The following is a 16174-nucleotide window of genomic DNA, read 5'->3' as shown; positions in this document are numbered from 1 at the left end:
ACAAATGAATCAGCATTGGGGATTGGGGGGATATGCAACAAGAGGCTCACGATACTCCTACAGTTCTCACAAGCTTCGCCTCGAGCGATGTCTACATAGATCAAGTTCTGGGTTCACTCTGATCTTCCCGAGAATCCATTATTCTGCGAATGGATGTTTCAATCGCGCAATTACGAAGGGGATTAATCAAAAGTTCGTCAGTCGACCTCATTCTGGAACTCAGTTCCTCTGCGTACCTTGAGAGGATAAAACGTTGGAGTTTCGTCCTCTTGAGATATTTTCTCTCGCGCAATTCCGACTGAGGCGGGGTCTATAAATTCGTGAGATGAACCCTTGCTCCCACTCGCGTCGATATCAACGGGTCGACGGTTTTACGATTCGAGACGTTGTCTCGTCTCTGTTTTTGTCGAGGTCCGCCCCGCGTCTTCAATGAGCTCGATCGACGGTTCAGAAAGTGCTCTTACTTCGTGGTGTCGGTAAGCGGGGAATTCTGCAAACGACTTTATTTTTCCGATCCGCAAAGCCACTGACCTTGATGTGAAATGAGCCGCAAACGGCTCGGAGGTCATGAGAGTCTGCGCGACGCAGAGCTGCTATCCGTAAGTGGCAGAGCGAATCGTCGGTCATTCATCGGTTCTCGAGAGCCAGCTTCCTGTCCTTCCCGTCGTCGGTCGGTCGGCGGAAGGCTTTTATCAAGCATTTGCTCTCCTACGTGTCCCTTTCTGCCCGGCAGCAGTGCGACTGAATTTTCGGAGGGAAGCATGTCCTACAACGATGTGAGATGTTTCCCCGATCCGAGGGACGGTTCGGTCCTTTCAGAATCTGAGGCGGATTCGCGCTCTCAGTCTCCGGGGCACGTACTGACGATAGAGACCTTCTCCCGGGACAAATAATAATCAGCTTTTCGTGCAACAGCCCAAATAAAGCTGGACCCTGTGGCGCCACAGGTAACGACAAGGAGCCTGTATTGGAGAGTTAGCTTTTACATCGACGACATTTCTTCTCCTGAGCATCCTGGCTTCCTGCTTTCGACGAACCTTCAAATAAATCTCGCACCATCTGACCATCCGACTTCCTTATCGGGCCATCGACCCGCTTGTATTGGGTTGTCTTATCGAGAAACACCTCAAGTAGGCGCCGCGCCGCTACTGAAAGGAGTGCTCAGGGAGGGTCCAGCGATATATACCTACACTCGTCTGACTGATTCCTTGCCCTACATGGGGTGACATCGAGGATCCGAATTCGGAGGATAAATATCCCGTCATCTATTACCGGGATGCGACTCCGGAAAGGTTCGTAGTCTTTCCCCGTACTTCGCCCGCGCGTCAAAATCTTCGAGCCATGGGAAGAATGATGGATTCGTTTGTTCTTCACCCTTGCAACTGGCGGGAATAGAGCTCACGACAAATACGGGATGTCATTAACTTTGCACGCTCCTCGCGAAAGTCCCGAGTGCTCCCTGGTTCATCCTTTGACGCTTCGTCGGTCTGTTGGCGAATCAACTCCCGGATCCTTCGTTTCCAGCGGAGTAAAACCGAGGAGTTCGGAACGACGGACTCGGAGAGTTCCCCACCGATCGCTTCGGAGATTTCCGGAAGAGTAAGATGAGTTGTTCTCGGAGCATCCGGAGTAGAATCGGATGGCCGGGAGCCCATGCGAGTAGCTCTGACCTGGTTGACATGATATAAATCCACGACGATCAGCGGAGAGAAGTTCAGCGACCGACGTTGCTCTGTAGGATTTAGCAATCTTTCGGGTATCCAGCGGGAGTTGGAGGATTCTCGCAATGTATTCTCCCAACGAGTCCGCATGAGCGAGAAATAGAATCGGGAGGTATAGGTAAGTGTATCGGAATGTAGCGGCACGGCGGTGGGATCGAGCTGCTCGACAGACTGCCAGACGGCGAGGCCGGAGATCTCTCGGAGACAGGAAAAAGAGATGCGGAGCTTTGGAAAAGAGCTCTTAAAATGTGGCTTGGAAATTTAGCTTCTCGAACAGAGTTCCGTTCTCGTCCTCCATCTCCCTCCCTCCATTGTACAGCCGCTGAACAGAGACATCACTTCCTGTCGACATGTCGTCGTCAATGGGAAACGACAAAGAACGGTGGCGTTTGGGGGCGAGAGGAGGGCTCGGAAGTCGGCCGGCGATAAGTAGCGAGAGATCTGAAGGAAAAGGGGAGGATGATGTCGAAATTTAAGGAGTAGAAGGAGAAGAACGAGAATCGAGGAATAGACCCGGAACGTCCGGTCTCGCGGAGCGATATCCTTTCAGCGCCGGAGATTTTCTCTCTGATTTCCACCTTATGTCACTTCAGATGTCCAACTCCGGACAGATAGTGTCCCGAAGAAGGGACGACAAGATTTACTTCTTCAGATCTCTGCTCCTAGTGTCGCACCCTCTAGCCGCCCCTCTCAGCTCCTCTCCTCACGTTGACCTCATCTCTCACATTCATCACTCCGTAAGGGAGGGGGTCTACGTGATGACCCGGAAGCCGATCTGACGGGCTATTTATAACCTCTAACGGTATCGGTCAGGCCATGGAAATTATCTTGACCGTTTCGCCTACTTGTTCATCAGCGCTGCTTATCTATACGGCCCTTCGGGCAATCGGGCTTCCTCGCATGCTGGACAATCGCTCGTATTTGCAGGAAGCGGAAAACATGATCTCATTTATTCTTCCTCCGATTATTCATCCTATTTCGCGTCTGCCCATCTCCTCTCAACTCGGATCCCTCTGGAAAACTTGTTCGCCTCATTCCCCGCGACCCTATATCTCCTCCGCTTTTCTTCGACTCATCGATCCTGTCTCACGCCGCGCCGTCCTACGCAGGAGGATGACTTCCCGCTCGGCCGAGGGGTTTATGGAAATCCTCTCATAAATTCGGACGCGATGACGTAAATATTCCTCCGTCGAGCTCAGCAGAACAGCGTATAATATTTCGGTCATATTATCCAGCGGGAGTACCCCCTCGAGACGAGCGCCTTCCATTTTTTTCCCATATTTGAAACACACTATTAATGTCTATGTGTCTACTTCGATGAAAAAGAGTGCAACCTGCCTCTGCTGACCCAGGGGGCAAGAATCGCAAGCCAGTCGAGCGCCGCTCACGACCATCGATATCGTGGTAGACGTTATCAGCACTATCATTGTCGGAGAGTCTTTCAGAAACTCGCGACAGCCCCATCGGACTCTAACGAGGTTATTGACGGAGATCATCGAGCCGCCAGAGCCTAACGATCAAGAAGCCCAAGGGCCGCTAACGTGCCAGTCCCAATGTATTTCCCCTTAGCCTCGGCTCGCTCATTTGGCTCTTTCGATCCATCCCCTCTTCCATTCCCGGAGAATTTGAGGAGAAGGATGATGGGGAAATTAACGTCATCACATCCGGACGACGACGACGACCGACTTGACCATCGCAAACGATGACTTCCTTTATGAAGGCGGCGCCGCCGGCGGCGCGGATACTGAAGGCAGACGATTCGGCGGAGATCGCACAGAAATCATCGAGCTGTCGAAAGACGGGACAAGGGAGACGCCGACGACGAAGACACCGAGAACCCAATTTAAGATGTCCGTCGAGCGCGCGGAATTGGGGCCCTTGTAATCCTTCCGCTACGTGAAGTTTGCAGCAGCAATGTAGGCTCTTTCGTCCGCCGACTATGATACGGAATTCGCGTCACGTTCCACGGCTCTTCGTCAATAACTGTATTGACCAACGGATTCTTATCTCGACCAACTAGGTAATCTCGGAATCCTTTGCTTATTTCCTACTGCTACCGGCTGCTATTCTCATAAACTACCCAGCGACTGTCAGTTATCGGAGAGATCATTCCCTCCCTCGGAACATCCGCGCGGTGAATATCAGGGGAGAAGATTCGTCTGCAGAAAAGCTCAGGATTCTCAGATTCTTTGATTCTCAAAATTCATTTGAGAAAAAGCACGGGCCTGACGCTCTACAACAAACTCACGGGATGATGAGCTGTGAACGGGCCATATCTCTATGGGAATGCTCCCTCTCCCAAACTCTTCAATGAGAAGTTTTCACGTAGAGCTACTGCGGGTTGTGAATTCTCAACTCGCCAAAGATATCCGACGCTGTACAAGCTTGAACAACGCTGTCAGTGATACCGTCCTGCCACGCTACAGATATAGCGTCGGCGGTACATAACGAATATGAGAGACGGGCAGCCCGCGTCGTCCTGCCTGACGTCGTCGTTGTCGTCCTTTGGGGGTTTCTTTCGTTCAGGATGACGTGCCGATAAGCGACACACAGTAAGGTCTTCATCTGAGCGTCACTACCCGTCTAAGCGGCGCGGCGGCGGGAGCATCGGTACAACCCGAGAAGGCGGAAGCTGTCCCGACCGTCCGGCCGAACAGGAGCCGTTCGGCTGAGCGCAGACCCTGCCGCTCAACGAGAACGCCTTCGCGGTCCCCTGACCATGTTTCCCTGAAGGCGACGACCCGGAGCCTTCAGCGGTCTAATGAAGCGATTATATTCGATGATGATACCAGTGATGTCCTATGAATGTATCATTAATCTTTTCCTTCTTGTTTGCAGGCTATGGAGAGATCGCTCCTCGCACAGGACTGGGCAAGGTTGTGACCGTACTCTACGCGATCTTTGGCATTCCGCTCATGCTGCTCTACCTAGCGAATATCGGCGACATCTTGGCCAGAGCATTCAGGTGGGCTCCTGACGCCGACGAAGCATGATATTCTCGCGGGAATCTGAGTGTACATGTACAGAGAGACAGGCGGTGTTGCCTTGCCGGACGGCGCCGCACATACTGACCGCAATCTCCCGACAGATTTCGACGGCTTGGCAACGAGGCCAAATCAATGCTCAGAATCCGCGAGAATGGCGGTAGCATTTCTCTGAGGTTATACGACGAGATAACCGACACGGACCATGCACTCCAGATTCTAGACTATCCGGATTTCGTTACGGGGTGGAATCCGCTCCACGGCCGGAGAATCTGTGATTCTCTGGACAGAGGCATCAGCGGCTATTCCCGTCCGCCGGGTTTACATCCGAGGGTACAATAATGAAATTGATGATAATGATTATCAATGACTGACTGTGATCAGATTCGCAACGGACTCAGGCGAAACTCATTCTCGGGAACGGATTCCTAATGCACCTTCCGGTGTTGCTTTTCGGATGAAGCTCCTCAGTTACTCAATGAATGGAACGCCTAGAATTCACGGAGCTTAAAAACCGTCCGTAGAAACGACGCCGGCTTCACCTTCAGCCATGGCGCGCGGAGGGGACTGCCCAACACTCGAGGAACAGAAAAGAAGAAAAAAAGAGGGGGAACTCAGAAGAGCCGCGCAGGATATTTGCATCTTAAGTGCATTGTCGAGGAGCGAGCTGGCCGTCCAGCTGATTGGGACTCTCTCGCAATTCCACGAAATTAATCCTCTCACTCCGCCGAGTTTGCGATTTGGATTTTTTTTCTGTGTTGTCCGAATCAGGGGAAGAGAAATGACGGAAGAGAATCTCATGGTAGATCGATGGGAAGTCCCGCGTCGCTCGCCGCAACAGACTTCTAGCTGCTTGTCCGCGGAATAAGCGGTCTAACTCGGTAGAAATATACGTGATTGGAGGAAAAGTTTCGGCGGAGCGCAAACTTCCCATTGATTGCAGTGCCGTATCTTCCAGGTTCACGTACGGAAAAATGTGCACCTGTTCGCGACGCAGTCCCGACCGACAAGACATTCCGCTGCCTGCCGTCGGCTATGGACCCCACAACTCGAGCTCTCTGCACCGCATGAATCATAATAGCAACTACGCGAGTTCGTACCGAATGGTAAGTAACCATCGGATGTCACCACGATTTCCCCCCTGATTTTTCTCCACCCGGGCTTCTGCGGGACGCTCTACGAGCGAGCCAATGACGAGGTTGGGGAAAACCACCGGGAAGGAGGTCAGCGAAACCACAATTCTCTCTGGTCACCTCCCTCGACAAGCACCTTCCCCAGCACTTATATGAGGGTGGACCCGAAAAGACAGAGGATTAATGGCTTATATCAGGGAGCATGGAGCGTCCCTCTCTGCTCTTCCTTTTAGCAGTATTGTCTTCCTGCCTGTGCTGTCCCATTCAGAAAACATTCTCCCAGCGTACATCTCACCCCAGCTATCTGGCGAGATCATTCTCACGAAAGTTTCTCAGAAGACTTCCGACTGAATTGATTTCCCGTCTATCTTCATTAGTCTTCGTGCCTGGGCTCCTCCGGACGGGGAGAGAGAGAGAGCTTTATACGGCCTACGGAAACATCGTTGCAATCGATAATAATCTCTGTCTGCTTTTCAGAATCATTACTCGGCGGAACCACCCATTGAGAAATCAGATGTACGTCTCCATCCCCTCGACCTCAACCTGACGCAGGCTGAAATAGATGATTTGGAAGATTTGAACACATGCCGAATCAGTAAGTGCATCATCCGCTCCCCTGCCTTCGATCATCTCCGACCGGTTCGATGATAGTAATTCCCGGAGAATTTAGAGCTCGTCAAAGAGACCCGAGGTGAAATGGACCGAGGAGTGTATAGTACCTCGCGGAGCTTGAGGAGTCCAGTCGGAAGAAAAAAGTATTGGCTTTCTCCCATCGATGCCTCAGTCCACCGCTGCGGTGCGGTTTGAGGAAAACCACTAGAGGAGTCGCGTGTTGATGATTCTGACCTCGTTTTCTTTTTTCCCAATGCAGGAAGCGGACCTGTTCTCTCTTCGCCGATTCTTTCACACGCAATCTTGAACGCAACCCGTTATCCGAATCCATCTGGCATGGATCGCGTCTCGATACCGATCTCGCTCTGCCTCTTTATCATGATCGCTTACATCTCAGGAGGCGCCGTCCTGTTTTCTCTCTGGGAAGATTGGGGTTTCCTCGAAGCCGCCTACTTCTGCTTCGTCACTCTCTCCACAATCGGTGAGTTTCCTCGCCCGCTTTCTGGGGTTTCAGGAATTAAATCTGGGAGCTCAATCGGATCTGGAGCACAACAGCTGAACTAGTAGGATGCGTAATGAAATATTGGGCACCCAATGAGGAGAAAGCGACGCGTCGGTCGGCGATGAAAATTATATCGGGCATATCCGATGCACACACAAAGTGACGTGGTGAGTCCGAGTCCCGGTGGAATCGCCCGGCATCGGAAACCTCACTGCGAGGAAGGAAGAAAAGACGGCGAAAATAAACGAGTTCGACGTCGGTCGAATCGACAGCCGGAGGGGGCCGCGTCTCCTCCAGAAGTGCGTGACCACTCGAGTATTGGCGTGTTCCCAATGATCTCTGAAACTTCTTCCCCTGGCACTTGCCAGCAGCTAACTCCTTGGCTACGAGGACGAGAAGTTTTGGAATACGTTCGGATAGATTTGTATGCAAAACGAGGGACTTCGCCCGGGTCACCGCACTGCGGCCCCATTATTCCGCAAGGAATTGTGCACGACCGCCCGGCGTCTGTGCGAGCGGGAGAAGTGGCGATGTGCGATACATTCGGAAACACTCTCCAAGCTTGTCAGAGTTTGTCACATGAATTGAATGATCAGGGGGATGACCGTGCGAGGCGGTACAAACGTCGGTCGCTCCAAGGGTAGCATCGTGCTCATTGACGTTGACCCGTGCTAAGAACCGCTGCGCTGTGGGTCAGAACTGTGAAGGGACCATAGGATTTCACCCTTGCTTTCCGCTGGATGTGAAAGCCAGAAATGGCTCCGCGCCATCACGAATTCCCTCCGGAAAAATGTCACCGTGACTATGCAGAGCAGTGTGTGACGATCGAATTGACCCTCACGACTATACCTTCAGTCGACAACTCCACTTTCCTGCGGAGAGAGCTTTGGAATCACCTATGGAAATTTGGCTGAGAAAAATCGTTCAAAATCTAAGGGTTCAAGTCCCCGTGGACGAATTCGGGGGACCGTGTATTATGTGGGAGGAAAATGAAATGTCTCAGATTTTGAACAATCTGTGCCATCGAGGATCGTGGCTGCTGTGCTTCACAGGAATTACAGGGTACGTCATCTCCTCGACAACGAACAATAGTACGCCGAGAACGGAGAGCCGCCACTACCTCAACAGCCGAGTTTAAAGCTCTGCGGGCTCCCTGATGTCTTCCCTGAGGCGAACTGTCCTAATGCTCGATAAGGGAGTCGATGAGTCTCGTACGCATTCAACGTGAGACTCGCACAGATATCAGAGCTCAACAGTATCAGAGATTGGCCGGTGTAGGTCGGCTTGTTTCCGAAGTGGCGGGGAGTGATGTCAGGATCGCTCCTCGCCGCTCGGGACGCGGTCCCTCCGCCGTTGGTGCGATAAAACTTGTGCTGTAAGGGGATGGAGTCGGTTTTGCTTGTCATGCGGACCCTCAAAACGGCTCTCCCGCAACTTCGGGGAGCCATCTTCGGTTCGAAGAATCCGTCACCTAACAAGGTGGGGAAAAAGGAGAAAGCGGCAGCATTGGGTCCACCGCAGCGGAATTTGAGGCCAGTTTGCTTGGTACATCGCGCGTATGCGCTCGTTGTGCATTCTAAAACGAGCAGGCGCTTCGCTCAATATCATCCCGAAGGGGTTTTCTCTGCTTCTCTCGAGCAGCACGTGCGCGAAATACAATATGCGAACGCGGTGGTGTGCGCCCCTACGCCGCCGACCCTGCCGTTGAAAGTGTCGAGGACGCTGAAACCACTAATGGCAGGCGTCGCGTTGGGGCTTATTCGCGGGATGTTTCATGAGCGGGTAGGGCGAAATGCGATCATCATCGAGATACTCAGAGCGAGCGCTCCAGGGTCTGGTACGTGGTATCAAGTTTTCAGATACGCCATGGAACGAAGTTAGCCAGAGCATCGGCCCAGGCTTTATCCGAGATGAATGTCTTTCCACGCACTCTCTTCTCAAAATTCAAGAAATTTACCATTTTCTGATCATGGTGTGATGGAACTCTCACTCGATTTTTGAAGATGTCACTCCGAATTTCCCATGATCCCAATACCTCTCAATGCCATCCCGCGCTCCCGTTCCGATCACGAGTCCAAGGTCAACCGAGGGACGTCCATATCGTGTTCAGTGTATGTGCATGAAGGTCGCTTCCAGAGCACCCCCATCAAGATATCTGGAGAGCTCGGGCCGCCTCCGAATAGGCTGACCGAAAAACCTCATGAGAAACCCAGCTGCATCGTAAGCCTCGTTCCTGCCGATATTCGAGGGCCGGGATATCTATGGCTTTTGATTAGTTCATGAAGCATCCTTCCTCCAACAACCATGATTTTATATGGACTTGAAGAGAAGGATGCTGTTGTCCTGCAGCAGAAGATGAACGTCTTCATTCCCTGTGGCCGACCTTCTCCTAGGGAGAATATCTGACCACGATCGTTTCCAGAGCACGAGGTGACGGATCAATCAGGCTCTAGGGGTGAGGGAGTAGAGGGGCGGTGGACGTTAATTGTGCATGGTGACGTCAGAGAAGTAAGAAACACGCGAAAGGTTCCGGCCTGACTAGCCGAGCCGGGGTCGAACGAACAAATAGACGACTCGTTAGACCGACATCCATGCGCGCGTCGACTTTGCCCAATTAGGCGATTAATTTGCTCCTAATCCATCTGAAGACCTCATTTGCTCACTTCGGGAGCTCCGTGAAAGATGGCTACGCTTCGCGGTTTGGAGACACACCCTCCGTCAAGGTGATCTCTGAACGACTCCGTTCCTGTACGGATGGCCTTCACTCCTCAGGGTTAGCTGCCGGCAAGCTGACTCGGTCCATTGGTCTCCACGTCAGATTCTAATTGAAACAAAGTCACCGAAAACACTCAGTGAACCTATTCCCCCGGGAATTTCCCAATGTGTGTGGAATTAATCGATAAGTGCTATCGGACTCCCCGGATATGAAATTCGACCTCGAAGGAAGATGAAAACCGGGTCCGTCATTCCTTCGCGCGGCCGGGCAGCTCGGGCCAGACAGCGCTTCAAGACCCGAACTTGATACTCCGGGGCACTCGTTCTCAAGTGTTCAGTGGAGTGTTACGCCGGAAGAATCACGAGTAACAATATCTACTATCTGAGAGAGACACGAGGTCTAACCCCGGGAATCGAGCGCGAGCGAGAGGCACGGAACCGAATGAAGCTTCTTCTTAGCCATTTGCCACGCTTTAACGGTTCGGGTATCGATTCTATCTGAAGCCTTCATCGGTAGCATCTCCGTCACATTTAGGAATCGGAGACCGAATACATGGAGTCGGCACGCTCTCCCCGATGGAAGACACGTCGATGCTCCGCTCGATGAGGTGCTCATAGCGTAGCCTGCAATCATTCCCGTTCGACGTGGCTTGGTGCGAAGTGTCGCGTGCACTGACATCCCACGCGGCCCTTTTTTCACCATCGAGTGGCGCCGGACTTTCACCAGCGAGCCGTCCCATATATTCCAACGACACGCGCACTGACAGACGCCCTCATGACTACGAGTTCATTGACGTCAGAATGATGGCCTCCCTCGATGGGAGTCTGTGCCCAGAGGTCTGTCGGTGCGAGAATGTATGCGGCGCTAAGTTGTTCCCGGCGGCAGGTCTCGTGTTCATGCTCGGCCACTCGATTGATTCGGGCCGCTTGGAGGCATCCTCGAGTTGCGGATCGACGAGCTGAGGATTCACGATTGGGGGACGGCTATGCGGACGGAGTTCTCGGAATGGGAAACGGACTCAGCTCTCGAGAAAAATCGGCGGAAAGATTATTATCCACGACGCCTCGTTGCACAGGGGCCCCAGTGACCCGACCGGTCGTCGTCAGGATACGACTCGTGTTGGCGAGAAATCCCCTGCATCGCTGTTGCTTGGGATGGGGAACTCGAACTCGCATCGTGACCAACTAATACCCGGTCTGCTTCCATTTCTAGGGTTTGGCGATTTTGTTCCTGGAGTCTCGGACACTGACAGTCAAGAGAAGCTCGTCATCTGTTCATTGTATCTATTAGTAGGCATGGTTCTGATAGCCATGTGCTTCACGCTCATGCAGGAAGAGGTGGTACATAAGGTGAGTGAACCCCCCGCTAATTAGCGTTCATTCAACCCGCCGACGGGAGGCAGAGCCCATTGGGAATTGGATAGACTACCGATGATGTCCACCGGATGGAATGAATTCCTTCCTGTCAGTGCTCTCGATGGGAATCGAATCCGTAAAGGACAATTTCCACCGTTCCGCGAGCTCGCTCACGTTGCTCACGTGGGACCTGTGGGCAGACGATGCGAGCGACTTTAGAGCTTCCTTTTGACGTGAAAACGTCTTTAAGTTCATCGCGCATACAGACCAAGGGTACTTCGTCCTCAGCGTCACGAAAGTGATCCGCTTTTGACGCTTCATAACTTTGTTCCCCGAACACCTAGATCTTCGCGGTGTGTGCCATAGTATCGAAAATTTACGGCACCAGCTTCCACGCGATTTTGGAGCCGATTGGAGTCCTCAGAGCTCCCGTTCAGCGTGATTCGTGCAACCCTCTGAGATACCTCGATTCTTGCATAAATAATCGCTTTTCTCAGTGCTCAGACGCTGGATTGATCGGAATTGCTTGCCCGGCAAAGGCGACGATGTGTGCCGTCACCGACGCTACTTATATCATTTTGAGGAGCCGTCGCGAAAGAGATTTTCAGGAGAATTCAGGCGATCATCAGAACTCATCAAATCTTATGCGGGCTTCGTTATCCAGCGATATCCCTTCTGATTTGATCATCGCGGTGCCTGCGTTCGCATACTGATCTACTTCGATTAAGCGACCGTCCAGATGAGGCCGAAAAATGCTAGTAGGAGGCGTCTCAAGCGAAAAGCCCAAAGTTTGGCTTGTGGGCCAGCCAAGAAGTCAAAGAGCGCAGCTGAGCGATCTGCTCTGTATCGGAAGCGACATCGGGAGTTCGGGAGGCTTCATTGCTACATTCTCAAGCTACGAACCATGCTCGCAATGGGGAGAATGGAGTCTCGGATCTGTTGAGGACATAAGCCACGGCGCTTCACATGAAATGGAGCCGGAGATAGTGCGATGCTCCAGGTATGAGCAGGTATGGGGGCGCGCGACACAACACTTCCGACACATTTAATCGAAATCTCTATCTCAAGCTGAGTAAACTCGTTCCGATCGCGGGAAACGATCTCCCGAAGACTCAGGCGCAAACCACAGTTCTTATTGAACTGCTATCAAAGCCCGTGAACACGACGGTCGATATCCTCGTAGTGGTATTCGACGTGAGGCTACCACAAACTTTCAACAGTCGAGATGGTATCAACCGCGAAAAACAAACGGTTACTGTACTCGACGACAGTATGAAAATGGTGAATCTTGGCCTCTGGTCGGAGTTTGTCGGCAAATTAGATGGAAAAGAAGGTGATGCAGTCATTCTACAGAACCTCCAAGTGCGAGATTACAACGGCACAAGACAACTGTCAACAACCACAAACACAATCATCCGTGAAGCGGCAGGCGATGCCGAAGCAGAAAGGCTTCAAAAATCACAGAATCCGCATAAATCACATTAGATCACCGCGAGTTTATTTCTTCATAAGCAACACAATTATTCCGCAGATTTCCAAGAGTTTGTTGCGTAACCGGGACGTTTTCACGCCCCGCCAACGGTAGTGCTTGAGCACTACCTCTTCAGGACTTTTTTGAAGCAGTTATGCCAGGGGAGTCTAGAGTCCCTTGATCGCTTACTGGAAGTGCACGAACGAAACGGTATAGCTGAGAATTCATCACTTCAGACTTATTCGGCGGGCTGAAACTTTTTCCAAACTAGGGCTCGAGCCTTGCGGTCAGAACCCACCAGAGATTGATGTTCGTTTTCTCGTTCGTTGCAGGTTCGCAGACTTGGAAAGCGTCTAGGTCTGTTCCGCAAGGAGACCAGCTGCGGCAGCTGTCACCAGCTGCACGAAGTTTACCCGCCACCTCCTCCACCGCTGCCGCACGCGGATCTGCAAGAACTCACAGGTCTCACCGCGCCTATTCCCCCGCCGATGCGAGAACCAGGTAGCGACTACACCTGGTGAGCATCCGCTGAACCCGGGAAAGGCTCACTAGCACCAGGCAGCTGTGAAAATCTGTGCTAGAGATCTTCAGAGACCTGCTGCACATCTGCTACGCGCTCGCCGCTGACGTTCTACGCGACCAGAAGAGCATGCAAGAGCCAACAGGAGGTCTCATACGGCTACTGCTAAAGGATGAGAACGACAGACTGTTGCGGAGGTGAATTGAAGCCTTAGAAGCGACGCACTCCCCTGAACCGGATTCCTCGTTTCCCGGCTTTCCCTCACTTCGGCATCGGGGAGTTCGATCCCGGAATGAGCATGACGCACAGATCAGCCGCTCCGAATTTCATCCAGAGCGTGGTTCACCGGGAAATCCGGCAGGGTTGAGATCCGGAGCGAGACAACTGCCGTCACGAGCTCTCCCGGAGCTATGCCGTTGTATATACTGAACGGAATGTCTGAGGAATTCCACGGAATCTCTTCTACGTGCACCCGGGATATCGTGCAGCACCTCTGTCCCGCATCTGTATGTGTAGTCGTTGCGAAAGTCTCTTCACCGAAGCCACCGCGCGGTGCGGCAACCTGCGTGATAGCGAGTTGGATACAAGCCGAGTCAATCAGATGAAGTGTTTCTGTTCGTCGACTGCGACCTGTCCACTCCAATGGATATCTCCCGACGCCATCCCCTAGGTACAGAGGGTCAGACGCGAGCAATCATGGGCAGGCTGAGGGAAATTATTTTTTATCCGGGTCTGAAATTGTATCGATCTCTCTTGCCGGTTTGTGATGCCCATCGTCGGATCCAGCTCAATAAACGGGAACCTATCAATTGGTTCATCAGGCTATCTATCCATGGAATGATCGACCGACTCTGGATACTCTCATCCGGAATTACATGCAGAATCTACCCGAATGTCAAAACGAGCATCGAAGAGACGGACGCCGTTTCGATGAGGAGCCCCGCGGGATGCGGGGACTTTCCAGCGGCCCAGAACTCAACGAGTTCGCCGACGTAGAGCATTGCGCACAATCGACCGTCTTCTCGGATGACTTTCCGAGCATTGCAGAAGTTTCAATAATGTTTTGAATCGAGTCGACTCTAAGTTGATCCCATCTGTCTGCCGCGTCGCAAATATTCCACAACTGGCTCTCCTCCTACATCTGTACGAGACGTGGCTCGACAGACACGCCGCACGAGCGGCGACACGCAAGCAGGCAGACGGGTAAGCAAGGCAGGTGTAGCAGATGGTGGATGCGGGTGGCTCACGCGAATGATAAGCACGAGAACACGGAGCTTCCCTGAAGGTAGCTTGTCAAACCTACGCTAATAAGCCACATCGGCTTCTACGAGACCGCGGCCAATATACTGATTTCGATATAATATCTCTATCGGATAGCGGCAGATGATACAGCGCGAGATCAGCACAGACATCGATCGTGCTGATAACGTGCATGAGGGCGTCGCGGTTCCAGCCTGCCTTGCAGCATCAACCGGACCTGCAAGAGGCTCTTGCGGTGTCTTTAAGATGGAACACTCCCAACATTCAATGTAAATAAACGAATATTGTGAATATAGATGAACCGAAGGGGAGGAAAGTATGAGCCAGGGAGTGAGGGGCAAAATGGCGTCCAAAGGGTTCGGGGAAACATTTTGGTGCAAAGCGATTCGTTAATTGAAACCCATGCTCTCGACAGTTATAGACTTGGAGGGTCAGAAGTTACTGTAAAAAGAAGACGTTAGTAAGGGATCTCGAGAGGAACATTCAATCTTTGGAAAGGCGTAGGGGAGATCGGAGTGTGCGGCCTCCGAAATTCTCGCGTCATTGTTGAGAGGTAATTGATATTGAATGAGATGATATTAGCTGGAGAGGAAGCGTGTGAGACTCGAAAGACAGAATAAACAACTCTGGTGAATTGCTTCTTTGGAGCTCGGGAGTCCTCAATCGAAATGCCCCATCCAGGCAATGTTACCAGGCCAGGACAGCATCGCTGCCTACCCGTATGATATATTATATTGCGACTGTGATGATGCTCCCGCGTATGATCCTCCTCTGAGCCTGAGAACTGTGAGCTTACGAAATCTTTTGGCTCCCTGGGAGCGTCTCTCCAAGAAGGAAAGAAGATTGCCGATTGGTTATCGATCGAGAATCTCTCGACCGTCAATAAAATGCAGCTGGATCATCCGCCCCCAACTTTCTTCCCTCAGAGCACGCGAAGTCCGACAGAGTGAAACACTGCGAATCCAAATATTTCACTCTGCGAATGGATCTCTATATCGGGCCTTCGCTCGCAATCACGACCACTCACTGAAAGAAAACGAGGAGGAAAGGACTCACGAGTCCTGGGGCAGAAAATGCGAAAACGGCGGAGAGCAATCAGTGCACTGAAGCAATTATTCACGGACCGAAAGCATGACCGGCTACCGGCTACCGGCTACAAGTGCATGATGGTGACTGAGAAGGTATGATTATGCAGAGAGGACGAAGTGAAAAGAGCTGCTCAACAAGACCAGCTTCCAGGCAAAGAGATCCGCCATGCAAGACCTTGAGATTCCAAAAAATGTCACTTGCAGGGAGGCCTCGCTTGACGCGGCCGAGCATGTAGAAGAGAAGGCTAGCACGCTCTCTTAGAGAGGAGCAGCTTTGGTTCGAATTCTCTCAAAAGGCGGCGGCCTCGGTTCCTTCTCTGCCGCTTTCTCTACACCGGTCCACCCCTCGCCGGGACTCCAGTTGGCGAGGAAGCAGAGTCTGAGACCACGGGACTGGCTCCTTCCTGAATAAGCTCTCTCAGAGGCTACCGATATAACCACAGCCCAGGCCCCATTTTTTAATTGTCTCATGAGACTTTCATATGAATTCCACTCTCTCGCTGCAGAAATCCCACCACGATCCCTCTAGCCTCATCCTCGGGATGAGAAGAATGCCCGAGTTTATGGGATGAGAGTTGTCCAGGAAAATTATAACCGGAGCAACCCCTCGTTCCCCCCGCCAGAGTTCACTCACTAACTTCAATCACCGATGAAGCTTGCCCCGAGACTCCATGGATACAATGATGACCTCCAACAATTAGGTAACGCAGAATCCCCGCATGCTTCCTGTTCCCGATTCTGATCTCTGATTCCCGATCGGAATAATTAGAATGTCTTGAATCCTCATATCTTCCAGAAATGAGACTGACCAT

At 52.1% G+C, this 16174-nt stretch overlaps 1 protein-coding gene across 1 annotated transcript in view; it reads left to right on the top strand.

Annotated features, from left to right (window-relative positions):
- Positions 1-13180, top strand: part of LOC100907151 (potassium channel subfamily K member 18) — a 38026-nt gene extending 24846 nt beyond the window's left edge. Inside the window, exons 2-8 of the mRNA XM_029112441.1 lie at positions 4560-4686; positions 5664-5811; positions 6316-6477; positions 6623-6652; positions 6790-6931; positions 10881-11017; positions 12827-13180. Coding sequence (XP_028968274.1) covers positions 4560-4686; positions 5664-5811; positions 6316-6477; positions 6623-6652; positions 6790-6931; positions 10881-11017; positions 12827-13015 — 935 coding nt within the window. The 3' untranslated portion in view covers positions 13016-13180. The remainder of the gene's footprint in view (positions 1-4559; positions 4687-5663; positions 5812-6315; positions 6478-6622; positions 6653-6789; positions 6932-10880; positions 11018-12826) is intronic.
- Positions 13181-16174: the final 2994 nt, after the last annotated feature.

Source organism: Galendromus occidentalis, unplaced genomic scaffold, assembly GCF_000255335.2.
Source record: "Galendromus occidentalis unplaced genomic scaffold, Mocc_1.1 scf7180000077501, whole genome shotgun sequence".
Lineage (NCBI taxonomy): Eukaryota > Metazoa > Arthropoda > Arachnida > Mesostigmata > Phytoseiidae > Galendromus > Galendromus occidentalis.
The sequence above is the reverse complement of the archived record's forward strand: the minus strand, read 5'-3'. Positions and strand labels throughout refer to the sequence as shown.